At 41.9% G+C, this 26,552-nt stretch overlaps 1 protein-coding gene across 2 annotated transcripts in view; it reads left to right on the top strand.

Annotated features, from left to right (window-relative positions):
- plxna1b (plexin A1b) overlaps positions 1 to 26,552 on the top strand; it is a 268,336-nt gene that overhangs the window by 40,335 nt on the left and 201,449 nt on the right. For both annotated transcript variants that reach the window (XM_062997386.1, XM_062997387.1), the window contains exons 2-3: positions 3,248 to 4,641; positions 21,152 to 21,334. In XM_062997386.1, coding sequence (XP_062853456.1) covers positions 3,469 to 4,641; positions 21,152 to 21,334 — 1,356 coding nt within the window. In that variant the 5' untranslated portion in view covers positions 3,248 to 3,468. The remainder of the gene's footprint in view (positions 1 to 3,247; positions 4,642 to 21,151; positions 21,335 to 26,552) is intronic.

The raw sequence follows: 26,552 nt of genomic DNA on the forward strand, positions 1-26,552 counted from the left end.
TATTTTTTTATTTTGACTGCAATACCCCAGACACTTTTGTGCCCACACAAACACAGAAGTAAAAAATATAACTCATTTACTAACCAATGAGAAAAGGCTGTTGATGTATTTTGATGATCTAAATGTCCCATCAGCTTCTGGGTGAAAACACTGAAGTTGGCAAAAGTGCAAGAAGAAAAACTCAGTGGTTTAATGTTGGCTTCTGTTTTGCCCCACGAACAGCATCGTCAGACTTTAAACAAATAAAAAAGTTGCCTAATGTTCAGCCTTGGTGGCCTTTAATGTATTCTGGACCGAGCCCAGCTTCTGCCCACTCATCTGATGGGATTGAATTGACCTCCTCACCCTGAAAAGTCTCGGCTCACTAGCATAGATATTGAAAATGATGGAGCATATGAGGAATGGCATTTAGCTACACGTGAGAATACAGACTGAACGTAATGGATCATTTACACGCTCTGCTTTTTTTTGACATCTGGGTGGAATGATTAGTCACCACGGCTTTGTGGATCGAATCTCTTCAAAGCTGAAACGGCTTTCGAATTAACAGTGATTATACAGTCGGGACCAAATAGTTTATTTTTCTTTGTGCACCTAAAGAAGCGTTTTTTATTTTTGTACATACCACGTCCGTATTTATCAGCATGACTACTGTGAATCTTGCCAGTGTGAATATTTACATTCCCGGTCTACATTTCAGTCCTGACTGGTTTTGGCTGCTGACAACTGTGTACAAGTTTTCCGGAGTTGGAACTGTGCAGATTGAATTAGGATGTGAATCAGATGGAGATACACAAGGGAAATACGTTTTTTGGGCTTTGAGAATCTAAAGTGCTGGTCTAGGAAGGGTGACGCTTCATTGGCTAAAGGATTATTGGACAAGGTCATCGGATAAAGCTGCTGCAGACCTCTCCATTTGGTTACACTGTATAAAGAGAGATTAGACTGTCAGCGGTAGAATAGAGCACTTTGTCATCTTGTTTGGAAGGATTAGTGTAATGTGCTGAACATTCGGGTCATGATGGGTAAGATATCCTAATGTAGGACTTTTTTTTTCTTTTAAGGGTTGTCCAAAGTGAATGTTGGGGTCTAAAACTGTAATACCACTCAGTAATGACCTGTGCACGTGATTAATATCCCCTCATAGACATTATTGGTATATAAGTAGCTATTTGTTGATATTATTGACATTATTTAATGTCAAATTCATTAAATAAGCCAAAGGAAATATCATGTAGAGAGGATGTACACCTTTATTTGCCATAAACACACATACCGTACAATCAAATACTGCCCTTTGCATATCCCATTTTGATTAAATGCTGTGGTCAGCCAATTATTCAGCATCCCTGGAGCCACTGAGGTACAGGCCTTGCTCAAAGCCTTAGCAGTGTCTGCTTGCCCAAGCCAGGATTCAAACCCTCAACCCTGAGTTTGTTAGCTTGGAGCCCTGACCAATGAGTTCAACCAATCAAAATGTTGTTTAAGGAACCACATATATTTCTTCAATGGCATTGATGCCAGGAGTCAGAATCAACCTGACAGCACTGAATCATATACAGGATTGATCTAATGCTCGATTTAGTTCGACCATGCTCCGTTGACGTCCCGTGTTGATTAATCTGGCTGACCTCTGCCATGATTCCTCATGTCTACAATGTACAAGGTCCATACAGATGTTCCATACAGTCCTATTGCAGTCGTTTCATAGATGCTACAGCAAATTCTTCTCCCTAGCGTGAAGATAATTGTGATGGGCTAAAACAATGAATTTTGCCATATTATAAATAAGCTAAACATTTATTCTTTTTTTTTTAATTATAAATGTGTATAGTTGGTGCTTGGGTGGCGCAGCATTCCAGTATGTTAGCTCATCATCACAAGGTTCAGAGTTGGAGTCTCAGTGATGCTACAGGAGAAAAGATCAGATAAGGTTTCTGATAATTGTCGATGCAACAGCGACTCCTGCTGTCTGGTCAATGTGCCAGAACTAGTATTCGATGAAAATGACAAGTAAAAATAAACAGTTGGCGACATTACACATGTCTAAAGGGGTGAGTGCTAGGCTACGGCACTCTTTGTCCAGTATGATAATGGTGCGATAATGGTAGAACAGGATTTGTAATAGGTAGGGATGTAACGATGCACCACAAGGCAGTTAAAAATCGATTCACATGTGTTATGATTCGAATCGGTTTACATGTATAATGAATCGATATTCACTTTAAACAGCAGAGGGCACTGCCGCTATTCACCTTGCCTAGTTGACGTCACTACAGGGTTGCCAGGTTTGGAATTTTCCAGCCAAATTTATTTATGTGAGGATACTTTCTTTATTTGTATTATTCATTTATTTATTTATTGTTTTTTTTTTTTTACACAAAAAGGGAAATGTGCAGCATTGTTTTGCATAGTTTGTACCTACCTCAGAAATAAAAGGACATTCATTATTTAGATAAATAAAAGATAAGCACAAATACAACATTTTATTTTTTATAATTACAGTAATAATAAAATGAAACTTTGTCATAATTTGTCTTCAATTTTATTTTGTTTAAAGAAAAATCATATCGTGAACCCAGTATCGTGAATCGCATCGCATCGCATCGTGGGTGGAGTGTATCGTTACATCCCTAGTAATAGGCAACTGGAAATGTCTGATTTGGGAGAATAGGGGTTTATATTAGAGTCTGGGTATTGGAATAAGCATGGTCGTCCCTGGTAGGTATTTAAACAGAGCCTTCGGCTTGGTAGTCATTGTGATAATAGTGGGTATTCTTCAAAATACACAAAAATGAGCTTCCATATTCACAGAGGAGGGTTCATTTTTCAGTGTGTTTCAACTGTGCGTGCGTGTGTGTGTGTGTGTGTGTGTGTGCGTGTGTGTGTGTGTGGAAAGAGAGAATACTTAATCAGCAAAAAGCTCCTTTCAGACACATTGTGATAATGGATGCGTTATGAATTCATTGAAGAGAAGCACCACAGTGTGTCTGCACTTGCAGTGGTGTTCAATGATGAGTTTATGTACAGTGTGGCTCCTAATCCATCTTGAGCCTCCTCACCATCCGTCTTAGTAATTAAATGTTGTCAAGGTTTCGCCCCCTCGGACCACATTAGTTTGAGCCATTTATTTTGCATGGATGATGTCGTCTTTTCTCCCCGCGCCTCTGCTTTTCAAGCCTGATGCATAATCAATAGGAAATGTTCCATTTGTACTCATGAGGTTTTTTTTTTTGCTCTCCTGCAGGCCCCCTGGATGTGAAGTTGTTGCAGATGATGCACTAAATGACCGCGTTGAGAAGAGCAGAAGAACGGACACTGGATCAATAAGAGCATTTTGATTCCGTACCCTGTTTGGATTGGTTGGATTTAAGTATTATTTCTATATAGACCTACAGAACTGTTGTAGTGACTATACAACACTCAAGAAGAGGTCCTGTCTATCCAGCTGTGTGGACCAGAGCGGATATGAGGCCTCAGCCGGGGGCGCACTGCGCCCTTAGCCCAGGGCGAGCGCTCCTACTTGCGCTTTTAACCCTCTTGTCTGTTTGCCCCGATAGAGGCTCCGCAGAGCCCTTCCAAACATTCTCGCCGTCTGAACTGGGTTTGACCCACTTGGCCATTCATAACACCACCGGTGAGGTGTACGTTGGTTCTGTTAACTGGATCTACAAGCTCTCAAGTAACTTGACGATGCTGAGGAGTCACATGACCGGCCCGGTAACCGACAACGAGAAATGCTACCCTCCGCCCAGTGTTCAGTCCTGCCCACACGAGTTGTCTCACATCAACAACGTCAACAAGCTGCTCCTGGTGGACTACGGCCAGAACCGACTCATCGCTTGTGGAAGCACTTCGCAAGGGATCTGCCAATTCCTGCGCCTGGATGACCTCTTCAAGCTGGGTGAACCCCACCACCGAAAGGAGCACTACCTCTCCAGTGTAGCCGAGTCCGGGACCATGTCGGGGGTCATCATCTCCGAAGGCAGTCGCAGCAAGCTGTTCATCGGGACGCCCATCGACGGCAAGTCCGAATACTTCCCGACGCTCTCCAGCCGCAAGCTAATGGTGAATGAGGAGGATGCTGACATGTTCAGCTTCGTCTACCAGGATGAGTTTGTTTCCTCCCAGCTCAAGATCCCATCCGATACGCTGTCCAAGTTCCCAACTTTTGACATCTACTACATCTACGGATTCAGCAGCGAGCAGTTTGTGTACTACCTCACCCTGCAGCTGGACACCCAGCTGACTTCTCCGGATGCCAGCGGAGAGCAGTTCTTCACTTCCAAGATCGTCCGGCTTTGCGTGGACGACCCGAAGTTTTACTCTTACGTCGAGTTCCCCATCGGTTGCACCAAGGATGGGGTGGAATACCGGCTCATCCAGGATGCCTACCTGAGCAAGCCAGGCAGACAGCTGGCGAACTCCCTCGGTGTGTCTGAGAACGAGGACATTCTGTTTACGGTCTTCTCTCAGGGCCAGAAAAACAGAGCCAAACCCCCTAAAGAGTCGGCCCTGTGCCTGTTCACACTGAGGCGCATTAAGGAAAAGATCAAGGAGAGGATCCAGTCCTGTTACAGGGGTGAGGGGAAACTGTCTCTGCCGTGGCTCCTCAACAAGGAACTGGCCTGCATCAACTCGGTAAGCAGTGTTTCCATCATCTACTGTAAGAATCCTGAATATGAACCTAGTGGTATCCAATGGCAACCTTGCTACTATTTCTGCCGCCCCCAACTTTTGACTGTTGAGGGCCATACACCATCACGCTGTCCACAAATGCGCTGCCATTGACCGCTTCTTTTCACCTGATAGAGTAGGGTCTCACAGATTGTAGTATCCGCGATCAGCCTTTCCTTGTACAGGAGCCTCCACTTGTCAGCAGCAGCAATGACGCCTTGCTGTTTGACCACTGTCACTGCCCCTTAGTGGCCTGACGGGTCAATAGCACAGCTAAGATTGGAACTCTGACCCCAGCAGTGGTGTACTAGTGCCACCCGAACGCTCTTTATAAACCCCTTTGGCAAAACTTGGAAAGCGATGTTAGATGCTATCAAGTCTTTGATTTCAAGTTGAAGGAAAGACGCTTTAAGAAAATCCGTAAATGAGGTCCTGCTAGCGAAAGCCGCTTGCTACCAGGGATGTAACGATACACTCTACCCACGATGCATAAACAATCCAACATTATATAAATAAATGAATAATAAATGAATAATGCTAATAAAGAAAGTATCCTCACATAAATACTCACAAAAATCCCCTACCTGGCAACTTTGGGAAGTGCCGTCAACCAGGCGAGGTGAATAGCGCCAGTGCCCTCTGCTGTTTAAAGTGAATATCGATTCATCTTAAATTAAAAACCGATTCGAATCATGGCACATGTGCACCAATTTTTAATTGTCTTGTGGTGCATCGTTACATCCCTACTTGCTACATAATATCCACTTTTTAATTCTGATGCCAAAATAATAATTGAAGGAATGATTCAGATGCCCCAACCTAGTGAACAATTTTCCCTTCATAACACTGTACTGGAGTACCATTCCTATAGCATGTCAATGAAATTAATCTGGACTAAAACTAATTAATCTGGACTAAAACTAACCAATCTGGACAGTCTGACCTAATAAAAGCTCATAGATGCACCAACATGGTTTTACACAATATGCCCTGGCCGTGGGCCGCTCAGGTGGCGCAGCGGTAAAGTACGCTAGCTCACCAGAGTTGGGTTTTTGAATGCATCGTATCGAATCTCAGCTCTGCCTTTCCGACTAGACTGGACGGCTGCATGAACAACGATTGGCTGTTGTTTAGAGTTAGAGGGTAAGAAAGACGGATCATAGGTCCTCATAACTGGTGCGACTGCGAACCCTGCTGGCTGACTGATGGTGCCTGCACAGGGCTGAGGAATAATGCTGATGGGGGTGTGGCCCTCCGTACACGGTGCCCGTCAAGTGTGTGAACTCGACTCATGCAGGTGAAAAATGCAGTCTGTACTGACTGTACGAATCAGTATAGAGGACGCAGTCAGGGTAATTAAATACAACTAGACTGGGGGACAAAAATTGGGGAAAAAGATGGGGAAAAAATATATATAAAAAAAAAAAAAAAAAAAACCCTGGCTGTGAGCTTGGACAGTGGTAGCTCCTTGGTTAAGGTACCAGACTAGTAATTGCAAGGTCGCTGGATCAAGCCCCACCACTCTCAGACTGCCACTTTTTCGATTTGGATAAAAGCCTTGGCTAAATGCCGTAAAAGTAAAAGCTTGTTGGACCTCTAATCTCCAAAGCCTGGCTTTATTATGGAGTCTCTATTATGATGATTTCTTGTTCATTTTCAGCTCACAAATGTTCTTTTGACTGAATGGGCACGAATTCGACGCTTGGAAAGCGTTCCCAGAAGAGTGCAGACTGTTTGGCGGAACCAGACACGTTCCACTTTGGCTATTTGTGAACGCAGCTTTTTTGAAATGTTTTCATTCAAGATTTGAATGTTTGTATTAAAATTTGCATAAAGGTTGATGCTGGATGGGAAAAAAAAAATCTTGTAATGGTTGTAAAAGTGCTGCGGGGGTATAGTCATTGATTTGCATACTTACATGAATGGATGTGTGGGTGATTGCTCACCAAGGAACTGTCTTCCATTAACATCCCGACACGGGCGGGTTACGTAGCTGCCCTCTAGACGTCTATTCCTGACACGCTGTTTTGATCGGTTATTTTTAGAAGCTTTTTTTATAATTAACAGCATCGTGATTCACAAGTCTTTCATTTTTGATAATTAGTGGTTGTAATTTGAACTTGCTTTTATTAATCCTGCCTCCAGTTCTTCCTTCCTACTCAAAACGAACGATCTGTAATGCACTCGGGATAATGAGTTTCTCCTTCAGCAGACTGGATAATACGCCTCATAATACACATTAATACACTTACACATACAATACATATTACTCTTCATTATACACATTAATACTTACACATATAATACATAATACACTCATAATACACATTAATATACTTACACATACAATACATAATACACTCATTATACACATTAATACTTACACATATAATACATAATACACTCATAATACACATAAATACACTTACACATACAATACATATTACTCTTCATTATACACATATAATACATAATACACTTCTTAATACACATTAATACACTTACACATACAATACATATTACTCTTCATTATACACATTAATACTTACACATATAATACATAATACACTCATAATACACATTAATACACTTACACATACAATACATATTACTCTTCATTATACACATTAATACTTACACATATACATAATACACTCATAATACACATTAATATACTTACACATATAATACATATTACTCTTCATTATACACACATAATACATAATACACTTCATAATACACATTAATATACTTACACATATAATACATATTACTCTTCATTATACACACATAATACATAATACATTTCATAATACACATTAATATACTTACACATATAATACATATTACTCTTCATTATACACACATAATACATAATACACTTCATAATACACATTAATATACTTACACATATAATACATATTACTCTTCATTATACACATATAATACATATTACTCTTCATTATACACACATAATACATAATACACTTCATAATACACATTAATATACTTACACATATAATACATATTACTCTTCATAATACACATAACACATAATACACTTACACATATAATACATGATACACATACACCGATCAACCATAACATTAAAACCACCTCCTTGTTTCTACACTCACTGTCCATTTTATCAGCTCTACCTACCATATAGAAGCACTTTGTAGTTCTACAATTACTGACTGTAGTCCATCTGTTTCTCTAAATACTTTGTTAGCCCCGTTCATGCTGTTCTTCAATGGTCGGGACCCCCACAGGACCACTACAGATCAGGTATTTTTTGGGTGGTGGATCATTCCCAGCACTGCAGTGACACTGACATGGTGGTGGTGTGTTAGTGTGTGTTGTGCTGGTATGAGTGGATCAGACACAGCAGCGCTGCTGGAGTTTTTAAACACTTCACTATTACTGCTGGATTGAGAATAGTCCACCAACCCAATATATCCAGCCAACAGCGCCCCGTGGGCAGCGTCCTGTGACCGCTGATGAAGGTCTAGAAGATGACTAACTCAAACAGCAGCAATAGGTGAGCGATCATCTCCGACTTTACATCTACAAGGTGGACCAGCTAGGTAGGAGTGTCTAATAGAGTGGACAGTGAGTGGACATGGTATTTCAAAACTCCAGCAGCGCTGCTGTGTTTAATCCACTTATACCAGCACAACACACACTTACACACCACCACCATGGTAGTGTCACTGCAGTGCTGAGAATGATCCAACACCCAAATAATACCTGCTCTGTGGTTGTCCTGTGGGGGTCCTGACCATTGAAGAACAGAGTAAAAGGGGGCTAACAAAGCATGTAGAGAAACAGATGGACTACAGTCAGTAATTGTAGAACTACAAAGTGCTTCTATATGGTAAGTGGAGCTGATAAAATAGACAGTGATTGTACAAACAAGGAGGTGGTTTTAATGTTATGGCTGATTGGTGTATAATCCACCTCTTTCTTTCTTCCATTCCCTGCTTGCATTCTGTCCTAATTCATTCTTTATCTTCATGTATTTATTTATCTGAAGCTGTCTTCCCCCCAGATGTTTCTGAAACATCAGCACTATGTGAATATGGATCGGTGCTGTGGTTAGTGCTCATTGCAGTGTTGTAAATTACTCAGTCAATAGGTCAGAGGTGAAGCAGTGGTGAGCCGCCATATTTTGACCTCACAACTCTCGTATGAACTACAACCAGTCTCAGGTTAACATAATAGTGTGTGTGTGCGCGAGAGACTGTGAACGAACGATTCGATGTGTTTGTGTCTGAGAGAGGTTGTAGGCAGGCATGCATGTTTGTGTGTGTGTGTTTGGTGGTTGCCCGCGAGTAAGGTTCTGTGTGTGCCTGTTTTGTAAGGTTCTTTGTGTATGTGTGTATACCCGTGTGTGTGTGTGTGTGTGTGTGTGTGTGTGTGTGTGTGTGTAGATGCAGGTGTGCATGCTAGACAGAGTGGAACATGATTAATTGCCTACTCCTCTCAGCTCCCTCTTTGGACCCAACACACACACACAGTCAGGGATTGTTAGTTTATTATTAGACGCATGACCTTCTTGCTGCAGAAATGTATCGGCAATTCCTTGTGTGTGTGTGTGTGTGTGTGTGTGTGTGTGTGTGTGTGAGACAGAGAGCACAAACACTATGAAGGATATTAGGATGGCGAATGTCTGGATGTTTGTGCCGTAATTTCCTCAACAAGCCAGTTTCGGGAGGAAAGTGTGTATGTGCATGTGTGTGTGTGTCTACAGATGTGAGCTGGCTGCTGAAGTGCTTATCTGGTTCTCACACACTCTCTGGTGTGCACATTTGGAGCTTTAATCTGTTAAATTGTTTTCTGTAACACAGGCTGCTCAGCTAAACGCTCCAGATTACAGTCTTTTGATTGCATTCAAATCCATACTTTACACTCTCACACACACCGATGCAGGCTTATCGCACACAGCCGTAACCACACACACACACACACACACACACACACACACACACACACACACACTCTTACACACAGTTATGAAGATGAAATACCTGTCTTACCTCATCTATTCTGAATCCTCGGGTTTTCACAGACTCTGGTGCTTTGCAGTTTCTCGCTCTCTTCTTTATACACACACACACACACACACACACACACACATCTTAGAAAAGTGCTGCACCAGACCTTGGCTTTCTTTGGAACACAAGTTGTAGAATGCTCTGTTAATTTTCCAGGCCCGATGGCTCGGTGGGTAGCACTGTCGCCTCACAGCAAGAAGGTTCTGGGTTTGATCCCCAGGTAGATCGGTCTGGACCCTTGCTGTGTAGAGTTTGCATGTTCTCCCCGTGTCTGCATGGGTTTCCTCCCACAGTTTGAAGACGTGCATATTAATCAGGGTCTGTTTTGCTCTCTTGGGCTCATTGATGGTTAAACTTCACAATTTCTTAATAATTAGGACACCAATTTATTGCTGCTCCGCCCACAGGGTGCCTGAGGGTCCCTTAAAAGTCTTAACTGGTAAAAATGCAGCAGGTTTGAATAACCATCCTCACAAGATGCCGAATCGGACACACTAAGCTAACACACGAGCATCTCCTCACTAGGGAAGATGCTCCAACCTGCCATCGATGTAAAGAGAGACTAACAATTAAACACATACTGATAGACTGCAAAACACAGTTTTTTAATGAAAACGAGACACGAAATGTGCTTAAATCTAAAGCACCAGGGAAAATAATTAATTTTTTAACGTATTTAAATCTAAAACATCTTTTATAATTTGTTTTAAATGACACAAAGTGAAGAAGCAACTTGAGTACCGCCATATAAATGACCCCAGCGTATCGGTACGGCGCTAAAACTAATCAATCAATCAATCAGGGGTTTGAATCCCGGGCTGGGCTCACATACAGAGGGTGCATGGTGGTTTGTAAACCTAGGCATTAAGAGGAGACATCAGTGCACCCTTAGTGCAGGTCCCAGACCTGGATCATTTGGAGGGTTACGTCAGGAAGGGCATCCGGCGTAAAAACTGTGCCAATTTAAATATACAGTTGAATGATCTGCTGTGGTGACGCCTTACATGATCAGCTGGAAATAATTGATAATTTGCTCATTGATATAACTTGGACATTTACTTCAGATCCAACTTCAGATCCTTGCAGACACCCGGTTTCTCAGCGCCCAAGCTTTCAGCAGTAATGGCCTGTTCAGTAGTATTGTACAATTATTCCAAATTTAGTTGGAGTCACAGGATGTTCCTCTAAACAAGCTTTGCTTCCTTTACACGTGTGTGTTTTCAGCTTTGTCTTAGTGAAATTCAGTCACCAGCCTGATCAAACCCACCCCCACGCTGTCAGTGTAGCACACTGTGGTCTGTCGGAAGGCCTGAGCAGAGCCGGCGTGTGGAATTCGGGTTGAGCGCGGCTACACTCTGCTGTGACATTCTTTTCGCCTTTGAGTAATATCAGAACGTTCTCTGGTCTCCTCAACAGCTATAAAAATAGTGAAAGTAGGACACAGTTGGTTAGCGTGGAACGCCTTCATTATTATGTACAAGGACTGATGGTGGAGCAAGTGTGTGTGTGGTGTTTGTGTGTGTATATGTGATGTGACCAGGTGTGTTTGCTTGCAGCTCTGCTGCTGTGTATTTATAGTGCTTGGTCGTCCTGAGCAGACACATAATAAGCAGTCTGTGCCTCCTAGAGAACAGCACTCACACATTAGGGCTTGTTTTTGTGTGTCTCTGTACCCTCGTTAATGTGTTGCCATATTGGTTAAGTGTGCGTATGCACGTGTTTTAGTTACGAGAGTTCTTCAAAAAGTTTCTGCACTTCTTTAACTCTATTTATTAAGAATTTCAAAAACAAATAACATCACTTATTTACATAATCACCTTCTGATGCATTTGTCCCAGCATAGTACCAACTTTTTAATGCCATCAGCAAAAAATGCTTTTGGTTGAGCGCGTAGCCACTGATGCACCGCTGCTTTCACATCATCATCACATGAAAATCCTCTTTCCCTTAAAGCTTCTTTAAGTGTCTAAAAAGGTGGAAATCAGATGCCGCTAAATCCGGACTATAAGCTCTCTGTCTCTCAGAAACGACCAATTACTCCTCCTCCTGCCCTCACATTTGAAGATCATTTTGAAGATCCCTTGTATATGCAAGTAGAATTTGCTGATTTCAAAAATATATGGACGCCCCTTTTAATCATTACATTTGGTGTTTCATGAACGTCCATTGCTGAGAGGTGTAAAAAACACTATTTACAATTCGAGGAAGGTTTTCTCTTTACCATCATGACTGATCCCAAAGGTGTGGTGCAGAGGAACTCCAGAGCACAGCCAGATGTTCTCGGCCTGCATGTGCACCTGACCCAAAATCTTGTTGACATTTACCTTTATGTTATTTAGAAGACGCTTTTATTTAAAGCAACTTTTACTTGTGACTGAATACAATTTTGAGCAATTGAAAGATAAGGACATTGCTCAGGGGCCCAACAGTGACAACTTGGCGGTAATGGAGCTTGAACCCTCAACCTTCTAATCACCTTAAACCACTAAGGTACCACTGCTTGGTAAGCCTGTCCACAACAGTAGAAGCTGTCATAGATCCAAGGTAAATTAGGTGGAGGTGAATGTGGTCATGTGACAATGGCACAACTCTATGTTATGGCAAATTCTAAAAAGTGGGCGTCAAACCAAGTTCTGTATCTGCAGACGTAAAAATAACACCCTCGCAGCAGAACCTCGAATGGAAACTGAACGCTCACACATTTTGATGGATTACAAAAGTTCCTCCCCGGTCTGATGCTGAATCCAGAGATATTCACCAGCGCCGGTCCGAGTCAGAGTGGGTTCCCTTTGTTCTCGTGTTAACCGAGCATGACATTTCAGCCCACACAAGGCCTCGAGGTACACTTTTACTCTCAGGGGGAGCTGGAGCTTTGACCCCTGGGCTGAAGGGAAAAGACCTCTTACTTACTTTTAGTGAACAAACACTGATTAAAAATGCTACTTCAGGTCTACAGCAGTAGCGAGCAGCGGAAGCTACAGTGGTGCGCTCGAACCACGCTAAAATGATTAGCCTACCTTAGCGGCAACCTTAAACAAAATCATTTTTAATATTAATGTAAAATATCTGTATGGTTTCTAACAGGAAGCTTTGGGGTGGATGTGGTGCGCACTCGAGTAGCTTGCCTCCACAGGAGAAATAGAATTAGCGGCTATAAATTGCTAGAAGAAGCAAACTTGAAATAAATTGAGTAAAATGTCAGATTTTATTACGTGTTTTGTGGATCTGAGCTACTCCCTCGATTCCTTCTACATCTAAAGTCATGCTTTCTTGCCAAACGTGACCATCTGTTTAGTGAAATTTAAAGAATTTAGCAATTTGTGCTAATTTAGCAGTTAGCCCTCCTCTCCTCTGTGGGTGTTTTAGCTGTCCTTGAAAAAGCTGCTTGAGCAATAAAACGTTTCCAGTTGTTATTATATATTTTGACATCTGCTTTATTTAAGCATTGGAGATTTACCTTCTGACCTCTGTGTTTGGTTACGCTAAATTATTATTATTATTATTATTATTATTATTATTATTATTTGGTGTTCAGGTGTTATGGTGTTTTGTTAGCTTTTAAGGCCTTAGCTTTGACCTGCTCTAGCAATAGCTGATGTTACTTATACAATCATATTTATATATCAGTATGATTATACTAATATTAATACAATTATTAAACACTATTTTAATGGTTGATGTGTAATTCAGAATTATGTACTATGTCTGTGTATATACACTGATCAGCCATAACATTAAAACCACCTCCTTGTTTCTACACTCACTGTCCATCATAATATAATAAAATATAATCAGCTCCACTTACCATATAGAAGCACTTTGTAATTCTACAATTACTGACTGTAGTCTATCTGTCTGCCTGCATGTCTGCTTGTTAGCCCCCTTTCATGCTGTTCTTCAATGCTCAGGACCCTAACTGGACCACCACAGAGCAGGTATTATTTAGGTGGTGGATCATTCCCAGCACTGCAGTGACAATGACATGGTGGTGGTGTGTTAGTGTGTGTTGTGCTGGTATGAGTGGATCAGACACAGCAGCGCTGCTGGAGTTTTTAAATTCTGTGTCCACTCACTGTCCACTCTATTAGACACTCCAACTAGGGCTGGGCGATTTTCACGATTAATTCGGTTAATTTGCATGAATGTTTTCACCCGATGGTAGAAATTTAACAATCGCGATTGTTTACATACTTTATATTTGAATTAAAATACTAACATATCACGAGGCAGAAACTGAGCAGACGCCCACGGAATATAAATCAGGGAAAGTTTAATATCAAAAAGGCAAAAACAGTGTACAAAATCAGCAAAAACTAATACAGTAAAGGAAGACAAGTGTCATACACGGTAACGGTTAGATTCAGTAATAAGGAGCGCAAACACGATTGGCAAAACGAGACACACGAACAGAAGCGTTTAATTAAGATTCACTGAATCGAACACGGCTGAAATGAATCAAAACTCCGGAGCCGATGAGCGCTATCAGGATTGGCTGACCGGGGACATGTGATAGTCACGTGACAGTCCGTGGGAGCATGGGAATTGTAGTCTATATTGTTAGAAGCAGATCTTAAGACCTCCATCCACCCCCCAGTCACAAGAGGACAAAATCAAAGCTGAGCTGAGTGATTACTTGATCCCCCCCCAGTGTAGGTACTGATACAGACTCACTCAGTGGTGGAAACAGTAAACAGGCTCGTGTTCCTTTTAAGAAAACTGTAAAGAACTCTTTGTGGTTGTGCACTTCTTAATGTAAGGAGGTTCTGCTGCACATTATTTAAAGTGAGTTGTTTGTGAGTTATTCCTATAAAGGATATAGCTAATTAAGATTTCTATTTTGTTTTAATTATTTATTGTTAATTATTGTGATATCATTATTTTTATAAAGTTTGAGTTTCTTAAAAGGATAATTATAGGTGGTGCTTTTACTATTTTTGCACTTCTGCAGTCTTTTAAATTAAAATGTAAAAATTTCCAATTGCATTATACAAGAACAAAAAAAATCGAAATCGTAATCGAGAGTCGGTAATAATTTAAAAATAATCGAGATTTTTTTTTTTTTGGCAAAATCGCCCAGCCCTAACTCCTACCTAGTTGGTCAGAGACTATCGCTCATCTATTGCTGCTGTTTGAGTTGGTCATCTTCTAGACCTTCATCAGTGGTCACAGGACGCTGCCCATGGGGCACTGTTGGCTACATATTTTTTTGGTTGGTGGACTATTCTCAGTCCAGCAGTGACAGTGAGGTGTTTAAAAACTCCAGCAGTGCTGCTGTGTCTGATCCACTCATACCAGCACAACACACACTAACACACCACCACCATGTCATTGTCACTGCAGTGCTGAGAATGATCCACCACCCAAATAGTACCTATTTTGTAGTGGCCCTGGGAGAGTCCTGACCATTGAAGAACAGCATGAAGGGGGCTAACAAAGCATGCAGAGAAACAGATGGACTACAGTCAGTAACTGTAGAACTACAAAGTGCTTCTATATTGTAAGTGGAGCTGATAAAATGGACAGTGAGTGTAGAAACAAGGAGGTGGTTTTAATGTTATGGCTAATCAGTATATATATATATATATATATATATATATATATATATATATATAAATATATATATATAAATATATATATATATATATATATATATATATATATATATATATATATATATATATATATATATATATATATATATATATATATATATATATAAATGTGCATATGGCTTGTGAGCTTGTTTGTAGCTGTTGACTGAATGCCAAAACAGGTTGAGATTTAGCACTCGGCTAACTGAGGCGAACATCAATGTTGCATTCTCTGAGTGGTGTATGAGCAGGCTTTAGGGTGAGTGTAGGTGGTGTTTGTGGTTTAGTTCTTTTATTTCTATTTTTATTGGTTTCGATGGTTTTTGGTCATTGGTTCTGTGACCTCTTTGACGTCCCTTAGTGAAGTTTTTACTCACCACAAACGTGGCTGTGACACACATAGGCTTCTAATCACTGATCCCACATGCTGTCATTGTTTTCATTGCCAAATGAGCCGTACCGCTTCAAAACACCCGTGTTAAATTTGCTTAGCTTTAATTTCAGGGAGGCAGAAGCAGTAATAAACAGGTGGAATTAAATCTAGTAAAAATTTTCTATTAAATAAATCATTTTCCACTGGGCAGTACAGAACAGATCAGTGGTCTTCAGTTGTGTGGCGACTAGGGATGTAACGATACACTCTACCCACGATGCAATGCGATTCACAATGCTGGGTTCATGATATGATTTTTCCCCTCAATTTTTTAAACAAAATGAAATTAAAGACAAATTCTGACAAAGTTTCCTTTTATTATTTCACTTTAAAAAATAAAACAAAATACTGTATTTGTGCTTATCTTTTATTTATCTAAATAATGAATGTCCTTTTATTTCTGAGTTAGGTACAAACTATGCAAAACAATGCTGCACATTTCCCTTTTTGTGTAAAAAAACTGAAATCAAATTTTAAAACAAATCCCACATTAAATAAATAAATGAATAATACAAATAAAGAAAGTATCCTCACATAAATAAATTTGGCTGGAAAATTCAGAACCTGGCAACCCTGTAGTGCTGTCAACCAGGTGAGATGAATAGCGCCAGTTCCCTCTGCTGTTTAAAGTGAATATCGATTCATTATACATGTAAACCATTTGAATCGTTACACATGGGAATCGATTAACTGTCTTGTGGTGCATCGTTACATCCCTAGTAGCTACTCTAGGGACATACTGAAAGTACAGAAGCTCATTCCCACTACCTAAAGGAGTAAACTTTAGGGACACTTGACAAATGAGTTTGTCGGAAGTTCCATTCCAAAACCATTGGCAGTTATAATGAATTGAAAGAAAGCCTTTCTACAAGACTTGGGAGTGTGTCTCTGAGAATTTGTGCCCATACAGTCAGGAATCAGTGAGGTCAGGGGAGGTCAGGAAGATCTGGAGCTTCTTTGCAGACAGCTTGTTAAACCATGTATTTATGGATCTTGCTTTGTGTTCAGGAGCATATTCATGCTAAAAGAGAAAGGGGAACTCCCCAAACTGTTGCCACAAAAATAAAAAATAAAAACGTATTGTTTACCTTATATTGCCTTATACATCTGTTAGCAATAGATGTGCCAGAAACAACTAAATTCAATCATTAGGACACATTAATCAAAGTATGTCCACATACTTTTGGCCATATAGTGTGTACAGCGAGCCGGCAAACTCCCAATCTATTTATTTTTAAGCCCAGATATTTTCGCCTTATCTTCAGAACCATTTCATATCAGTCATTGAGCCATGAAATGGGGTGGGTGGTTAAGTCAGCTGTTTTCATGGCACACATGCATCAACGTCTTAGTGACTTCATGTTGAGATGGTGCTGAGCTCCTAGCCTGCGCTCATCACTGCGCCCTTTACCCCATATTACTTTGCAGGTCCTCAGTGGGTAGTGCTGTCACTTCACGGCAAGAAGGGTTTGGTCCTGGGTTTGATTCCCAGGTGGAGCCGTCAGGGTAATTTCTTTATCCATATGTTCTTGTTTCACTCTTCTAGGAGGTAGAGACCCCTGGTAGATGGATTAGAGTAGACAGGAGGAAATGGAGTGAAAGGAGATGTTTGCGCTGGGGTGGTTTTTCGTGTAAGGGTTCCATGTGCACACATGCGCTGGAGTAGATACAAATTGAAATGTGACATTCTGATGACATCTGGATGGACGTATAAAGACCAGTGCATTTCACCATAATGCAGCTTGGGACAGTGGTAGCCTAGTGGATAGAGTTTTGGGCTAACAATCCAGGCTCTGCTATGCAGCACTTTTGGGTCCTTGAGAAAGGCCCTTAACCCTGTCTGCTCCAGGGGTGCTGTACAATGGCTGACCCTGCGCTCTGACCCCAGCTTCCAAACAAGCTGGCATATGCGGAAAAAGAATTTTATTCTTGTGCATGTGTGCGGACACCCTGATGTTCCCGTGGATGGCCGAGCTTCAGATCAGCCTTTTCCTTGGTCCTACACAGCATCAACACAAGCGTCTGAAGCCTGGCTGCTTCTCCTGACAGCCCAGCTCTGATTTTTAATATTTGAAGGTTATTTTGACTTGGCGAAAATGGCGATAATTGCGTGACTGACGGAGAGCGGGCGCAGCCTATGCCAGATGCGCCACTTAACAGGATCGTCTGAGGTGGTGCAGTGTGCGTACAGAGGTGTCTTGATTTATCTGCATGTTTGCTTGCTCGGAAGGTTTGCGTGTTAGAAAAACGTGTTAAATAGGCTTGTGCTGATATTAAATTTTAATATCGTATCATGCTAATTGCCTAAGCTTGTATCATGATTTACTATATCATAGATAAAAAAAAATAATAATATGATTTTAGTTGTGTAGGGCTTGCTTTTTTGTGTTTGAATTATTTGTCTTTATAATATTTATAATATTACATTTTAATATAAGTAAATATAATATTTTATATATAATTATATATAATTATATATTTAAATTATATGTTTAATTTATATGTTTAAATTATATATATATATATATACAGTGTATCACAAAAGTGAGTACACCCCTCACATTTCTGCAAATATTTCATTATATCTTTTCATGGGACAACACTATAGACATGAAACTTGGATATAACTTAGAGTAGTCAGTGTACAGCTTGTATAGCAGTGTAGATTTACTGTCTTCTGAAAATAACTCAACACACAGCCATTAATGTCTAAATAGCTGGCAACATAAGTGAGTACACCCCACAGTGAACATGTCCAAATTGTGCCCAAATGTGTCGTTGTCCCTCCCTGGTGTCATGTGTCAAGGTCCCAGGTGTAAATGGGGAGCAGGGCTGTTAAATTTGGTGTTTTGGGTACAATTCTCTCATACTGGCCACTGGATATTCAACATGGCACCTCATGGCAAAGAACTTTCTGAGGATGTGAGAAATAGAATTGTTGCTCTCCACAAAGATGGCCTGGGCTATAAGAAGATTGCTAACACCCTGAAACTGAGCTACAGCATGGTGGCCAAGGTCATACAGCGGTTTTCCAGGACAGGTTCCACTCGGAACAGGCTTCGCCAGGGTCGACCAAAGAAGTTGAGTCCACGTGTTCGGCGTCATATCCAGAGGTTGGCTTTAAAAAATAGACACATGAGTGCTGCCAGCATTGCTGCAGAGGTTGAAGACGTGGGAGGTCAGCCTGTCAGTGCTCAGACCATACGCCGCTCACTGCATCAACTCGGTCTGAATGGTCGTCATCCCAGAAGGAAGCTGACGCACAAGAAAGCCCGCAAACAGTTTGCTGAAGACAAGCAGTCCAAGAACATGGATTACTGGAATGCCCTGTGGTCTGACGAGACCAAGATAAACTTGTTTGGCTCAGATGGTGTCCAGCATGTGTTGCGGCGCCCTGGTGAGAAGTACCAAGACAACTGTATCTTGCCTACAGTCATGCATGGTGGTGGTAGCATCATGGTCTTGGGCTGCATGAGTGTTGCTGGCACTGGGGAGCTGCAGTTCATTGAGGGAAACATGAATTCCAACATGTACTGTGACATTCTGAAACAGAGCATGATCCCCTCCCTTCGAAAACTGGGCCTCATGGCAGTTTTCCAACAGGATAACGACCCAAAACACAACCTCCAAGATGACAACTGCCTTGCTGAGGAAGCTGAAGGTAAAGGTGATGGACTAAACCCAATTGAGCACCTGTGGCGCATCCTCAAGTGAAAGGTGGAGGAGTTCAAGGTGTCTAACATCCACCAGCTCCGTGATGTCATCATGGAGGAGTGGAAGAGGATTCCAGTAGCAACCTGTGCAGCTCTGGTGAATTCCATGCCCAGGAGGGTTAAGGCAGTGCTGGATAATAATGGTGGTCACACAAAATATTGACACTTTGGGCACAATTTGGACATGTTCACTGTGGGGTGTACTCACTTATGTTGCCAGCCATTTAGACATTAATGGCTGTGTGTTGAGTTATTTTCAGAAGACAGTAAATCTACACTGCTATACAAGCTGTACACTGACTACTCTAAGTTATATCCAAGTTTCATGTCTATAGTGTTGTCCCATGAAAAGATATAATAAAATATTTGCAGAAATGTGAGGGGTGTACTCACTTTTGTGATACACTGTATATATATATATATATATATATATATATATAAATAATATTTCTAGACAATGTATTGACAAGGCTTGTTTGGTAATGATAGTTTAGAGACACTGGTAGCCTAGTGGGTGGAGCTTTGGGCTGAAGATTGTGAGTTTAAATCCCGGCTCTGCTGTGCCGGCTCTGTTGGCCACTTAAACAAGGTCCTTAACCCTGTCTCCATGGGTGCTGTACAGTGGCTGACCCCATGCTCTGATCCCCAACTTCCATTGTATTGTGTGTATTGTTATATCCATTGTTCCAGTGTACTGTTATTATTTCTATTACTATTATTACTCAATGTATCTGTACCCCACCACTAGTGCTGCACAAATGTACAACAGTCATGAGTCCCAGCCGACCGCCGTCACTCAGGTCCAGCCAGATGTGCCTGTTTGAATACCCAGTAAGGTTGATAGCATGGCCTGGTGTTTGAGATCCAAAGAGTTTGAGATCTTAGTGTAGTCGGGCTAGTTTCCTTACGTTGTCATAGGGCAGTTGTAGCCAAGTGGTTAATTCACTGGACTAGTAATCCAAAAGTCACTGGTTCGAGCCCCACCAACAGTGCCTGTGCCAGGTTGCCACTGTTGGACCATTGAGCAAGGCCCTTAACCCTCAATTGCTTAGACAAAATACTGTCACATGACTAAGCTAAATGCCAAAAATTTGGATGTAATTGTAAAATGTGTAATATATAGTATAATCAGTTTGTACAATGTTATGTAACATCTCACGCTGCCAAACCCAATGTTTTCTCTATACTGGATCATCTATGAAGGACTGAGTCTGAGATAAACCCAACAGAGTAGTCCTGCTGTTACAGTTACACCTAATGGCAGGTTTTCTATGGGAAATTTATTTGCACAGGAAGTCTGCGATGTGAAACTGCTGATAACGGCAAATTTCATTCGAATGGATATAATTGCGCTCATGAAATGTTGCTGACAAAATGCTGGTGTGACTGTGAACTGAAGCAGATGTTCCTACTCTGTATGATACTGTAATTGTGTATTTTTAGGCTCAGAAGGAAAGTAGTTCAACACTTTTATATTCAGGACGGATGTTATTTTTGCTTTTTGGACTCTTTGGGACTGCTACGTTCTAAAAAGTTCACACATTACTAGACTTTCCTGCTTCTCAGAACTCTGTGTGTATTGACGGTCGTTATGCATCTCGGTTTGATTTAGCGTCCACCCTGCTGGCCGTTCTCACCCTGCCCTTACACGCACTCATTCTTTCTCTTTCTGTCTTGCAGCCCTTGCAGATTGATGATAATTTCTGTGGACAGGACTTCAACCAGCCTCTGGGCGGCACCAGCACCATCGAAGGCATCCCGCTCTTTATAGATAAGGACGACGGAATGACCTCGGTGGCGGCGTACGACTACCGTGGCAACACTGTGGTCTTCACTGGGACACGCTCCGGCCGCATGAAGAAGGTAAGACTGGGTTTTATTCAGTGTTGGGTCGGTTCTGTTCCCTCTCGTTGCTTGCAGTGTTGAGCTGTTTTTGTGTGTAGCTGACGGGCGGTCGTGCGTGATGAAAACGGGACTGTCAGCTGACATTTCGGCCCTTGATGGTTTCCAGAGATACAGTGCTTGCTCCCAATTTATACTGGGTTAGGCTATTTGCTTTGTGCAAATGGAAATGGGTTTAGTCTGAGGAAGAGAATACGTCGGTATTGTATACACTGTATGGTCAAAAGTATTTGAACACCTGACCAGCTTGTTGGACATCTCATTTCAAAATCAAATACTGTTAAAATCGAGTGACCTCTGCGTGGTCTTTTTGGGAAGGCTTCTTTCAAGACTTTGGAGTACGTCTGTGGGAATTTGCACCCATTCAGTCAAAAGAGCATTAAATAGCTGGCCACTGATGTTGGTTCCAGTTCATTCCAAAGCTGTTTAGTGGGGCTCTTTACAGGCCACTGGAGTTTCTTTAAATTGAGCTGCTCGCTTGGTGCAGTCATGGTGGAACAGGAAAGGGCCTTCCCTAAACTGTTGGATGCGAATAATTTTGGTATAGTTCTGTATTTTATTTATTCATTTTCTCCCGACTTTTTAGCGAATGATGCAAATTGCCCGATTGCGTCATGCTTCCTCTCCACCAATGCCGATCCCCGCTCTGATTGAGGAGAACGAAGCTAACCCACGCCCCCTCCGACACGTGGGCAGCAGCCGTATGCATTTTTTCACCTGCATTGGCGAGTGCTAATGCGGATCAGAGACACACCCTGATCAACGCACTCCTTCCCCGCCTTTGTGCAGGCGCCATCGATCAGCCAGCAGAGGTCGTAGGGGGAGACCCTATCCTACTACCCACCCCTATATGAACAACAGGTTAATTGTTGTTCATGTGGCCGCTCGGCCCAGCCGGATGGCAGAGATGAGATTCGATACGATGTATTCAAGATCCCAGCTCTGGTGTGCTAGTGTGTGTTTTACCGCTGCGCCACCTGAGCGGCCATAAATTCCATATGTAATTGATTAATTGTACGTGTGAATTTGATCATTAAAAGGTGTGTCGCAATACTTTTGTCTATTAGTGACAGTGGTAACTCAGTGGTTAAAGACTAATAGTCAGAAGGTTGCAGGTTCAAGCCCCAGGTTAAGTTGCCACTGTTGAAGCCCAGGGGAAGGCTTTCAATCCTAAATTGCTTGAGCTGCAACCAGTCACAACTGACAGTCGCTTTGGATTAAAGCCGTCAGCATAAACGTATTAGTTGCAGTTTGAAATCTGTGACTGGCTTCAGGTGTCTCTGAGAACACATGTTCATCCTGGTCCCTCAGATTGATGGAAATTGTGAGAATTTATTTGTTGTGAGAATGCTGGTATGAAATCAGTACCAGATTTTAGACCATACATCGAGCATCAGCGTCCCTATGAAAACAGAAGGCTGGATTTTGTGCGTCTACGCTTAATAAATTGAGGAAGTTGTTACCTGAAAGGCAAGTGTAGATTTACTGAACTGTGTTGGCTTTGCTGTTCCGAGCTGCTTATTATAGCTGCTATCAGGCAGAACAATCATCAGTCAGTTCAGTACAGACACCAGCGCAGCAGCACTGACCTGCAGGCTCAATTATATTTAGCAGCGTGTATGAGAAATGCTCAGATATTCACACGCACATCTATCATATCAGCTCGTTCTGGGCGTGTGCGCGCGATACAGGATGAGGATTCTAGTCTCAAAATAATAGAATAATAAAGCAGTGTTGCACTGACCCAGCTGGACCAATTCTCATTTGCTTTACAACTCGGTCATACATCCTCATGGCCATTTTTTATTTAAATCACGGCATGTCTGGATTTGGCAGCACTGCTCCCCCCCGTCCTGTTTTCAACTCACAAATGCTCTTTAGACTGAATTCCCACAGACACACTTGACCTTTGTGGAAAGACTTGCCAAAAGAGTGAAGGCTGTTTGTTATAGATGTATAGCAGAGCGGGTTGTTCCATATTAATGCCTGTGGTTTTGGAATCACATGTCTGACAAGCTCATGGGCAGGTGTCCACATACTTTTGGCCATATTGTGGATTTAAGGTTAGATGATGGAGCTTTTACTAATGCACAGGGCATTACAGTATGCAGTCTAAGCGATTGAGAGTTAAGGTCCTTGCTCATGGGCCCAACAGTGGCAACCTGGCAGTGGTGAGCTTTGAACCAGCAATGTTCTGATTGCCTTAACTGCCAGGCTACGACTTTTGAAATCGAGCAGACATATTTTTTTTAACCATAATGACTGGATCTTGAACTGGTTCCATTCCAGCCTTTGCAGAACCTTGGTTCAATTCGGAGAACCGACCTGCATTAGTACCAGGTTTTACTGGAACCCTGGATGCGTCATCAGCACAGGGCGTGGAAGTAAGCCATGGTCATTGTGGCTTTTTCTTTTCTCTAAGACTTGACACGCCCACACATGTCGTCAAGGTTCGTACTGCTTTGGTTCCAGCTTTTTTTGGAACTTATTGATTTTTGGTGAATGTGCCAGACGGATCAAAATTAGGTGCGCAAACTGGAACAAAGGGCTAAAAAAATACCTCAGATGTGAGTGATAGGACCCTACTGAGTTATAGAACCTGATCAGTGTGGGTGCAGCAGTTGAATAGACTCGAGATCTAGTCTAGTCTAGTCCAGAGACACACCCTGATCAACGCGCCCCCCCACCCACACCCACACACACACACACTGTGCAGGCGCCATCAATCAGCCAGCACAGGTTGTAGTTGCATCAGTTACGAGGAAACCCTATCCGGTTTACTACTATCCCTCCCCTATATGTACAACAAGCCGATTGTTGTTCATGTTGCCGCTTGGCCCAGTCAGATGGCAGAGCTGAGATTCGATACGATGTATTCAAGATCCCAGCTCTGGTGTGCTAGTGTGTGTTTTACATCTGCGCCACCTGAACAGCCATAATTTCCTTATATCATTGGTTAATTATACATATGAATTTGATAATTAAAAGGTGTGTCGCAATACTTTTGTCTATTAGTGAAGGTGGTAGCTCAGTGGTTAAAGACTAATAATCAGAAGGTTGCAGGTTTGAGCTCCAGGCCAAGTTGCCACTGTTGCAGCCCAAGGGAAGGTATTCAATCCTAAATTGTTTGAACTGCAACTGGTCACAACTGATAATTGCTTAGGATCAAAGTGTCATGCTAAATGCTGTTCTAGTCTCGAGTTCTAGTCTAGTTCTAGTCCTAATTTTAGTCTAGTGAGTGAGCCTTTACGGTTCTGCATCAGCAACTCCTACTGACTGGCCCCCCAGACCAAATGTGCTACCGATGCAGTCTTTAGAGATAAAGTTCTCCAAGCAGTGTTGCCCTGCCCCAGATTTACTCGCTTCCATTTGTTCAGCGACTTCCTGATGCGTCCGCGCAGCCATCTTTTATTTAAATCAGAGCACGCCTGTTTTTGGCAGCGCTTCATTTTTACCTGTCCTGTTTCCTCCACGGAGCGTGAAGATGTTTGGCTACGCAGCTGGTAACGCTCCTCGCTTCCTCTCAGAAGGCTCCCGCTTCATTTGGGATGCATCAAGGTTGGAAGAAAGAACCACTTCCATCCCTACAGACTCTTGAGTTCTGAAACAGCCTTGGAGCATTATTCATATTTAGGAGGACGGAAAAAAACACGGCGCTTTTCCCATCTGGTCTATAGATTGACACGGCTCATACGGTGAGCGTCGTACGCACCGAGCACGTATTTCCATATTCGCATATGGTCGCGTTGCTGGTTGACATTTTCATTATGTTTTTTTTTTTTTACCGTGCGTGTGGATTGCGAGTGTGTGTTGCGCGTGTGGGTTCGGAGAAGAGAGATGGGTAGAGGCAGAAGGGAGCACTGAAGCATCACATGATGGATTCACTGAGATGTGAAATGGAGGACAGGCTGTGGCCAATACCCAGGAGCGAGAGCGAGAGATGAAGAGGCTACTGGAGAGATTTCAGATGGAGATGGACTTATAATGGAGCTCCGTGTTTTGTGAGGGCCGCTGCTTATGCCTGGCGATTCGCTTCGGTTTTAAACGTTCCTCTTTCTTTTTAGACACTCGGGTGCTTAAGATGGACAGATGAGTACAAATTTCTACAAGTGTCAGGAACTGTATTATAAGGATGGAACACCATTCTATTAATTGGTGTCATGATGGTGATGGTTAGTCAGATGGAGCTGTCTAGGAACTCCTATGAACAGTGTAGGTCAAGACCTTAGACCTTGCAGGCCCCAGCCATGGCCTGATCAAAAATTGACAGCTGCAGTTTCTTTGAGGATGAGCCAGTTCCTAAGCTTCTGGTTCAATTATCGTTTTCTAAAGTTTTTCTGTAAGCAGTAAGCATGTGTAGTGAACAGCAGGACATTTTGGATACAGCAGATTTGAAGTAGATCATAAGAACGGCTAAAAATGACTGATGAGTAAGAATTATAACCACTGTGTAAGCATGGCGTAAAACACCTACATAAATAAAACATACATAAATAAATAACATCTAAAAATAAAGGACTGACCTGGTTATGAAATCATAGTTTTGATAGTGAAGCATAACATCACTTGTTAACCATTTCCTATCCGAAATGTTGCAATCTTTGAGCCAGCACGGCTGGCTAATGGGTGAAACTCCCTACATATTTATCTATAGGCCCATACCAATCAGAAAACAATATACAAGACCTGCTTAAGACCTCACCAGGGAAAATACTGAATTTTTTGTCACACTTAAATCTAAAACATCTATTATAATTTGATTAAAATGACATACAAACCTATGTACCGCCGTATAAATATAAATGTGCTGATACGGCGTTAAACATAAACAAACAAACAAACCATACCAATCAATAACGGCAATGACGTATACGGTAGTGTGTCCTCTATGTAGCTATTTATAGGCTGCCTTTTAGTAATTCATGGGGATTGCAGCAAAAATAAAAACAAACAAATAAATAGACAAATTAACAACGAGCTATAGAAAGAAATAAAAAACGAAACATAATATTGATAATGACACAATCATGTGGCATAAAGCACAAATAGGGCAACACGGTGGCTAAGTGGGTAGCACTGTCGCCTCACAGCAAGAAGGTCCTGGTTTCGATCCCCAGGTGTAGCGGTCCGGTTCCTTTCTGTTCTCCCCGTGTCTGTGTGGGTTTCCTCCGGGTGCTCC

Source organism: Trichomycterus rosablanca, chromosome 6 (genome assembly GCF_030014385.1).
Source record: "Trichomycterus rosablanca isolate fTriRos1 chromosome 6, fTriRos1.hap1, whole genome shotgun sequence".
NCBI lineage: Eukaryota > Metazoa > Chordata > Actinopteri > Siluriformes > Trichomycteridae > Trichomycterus > Trichomycterus rosablanca.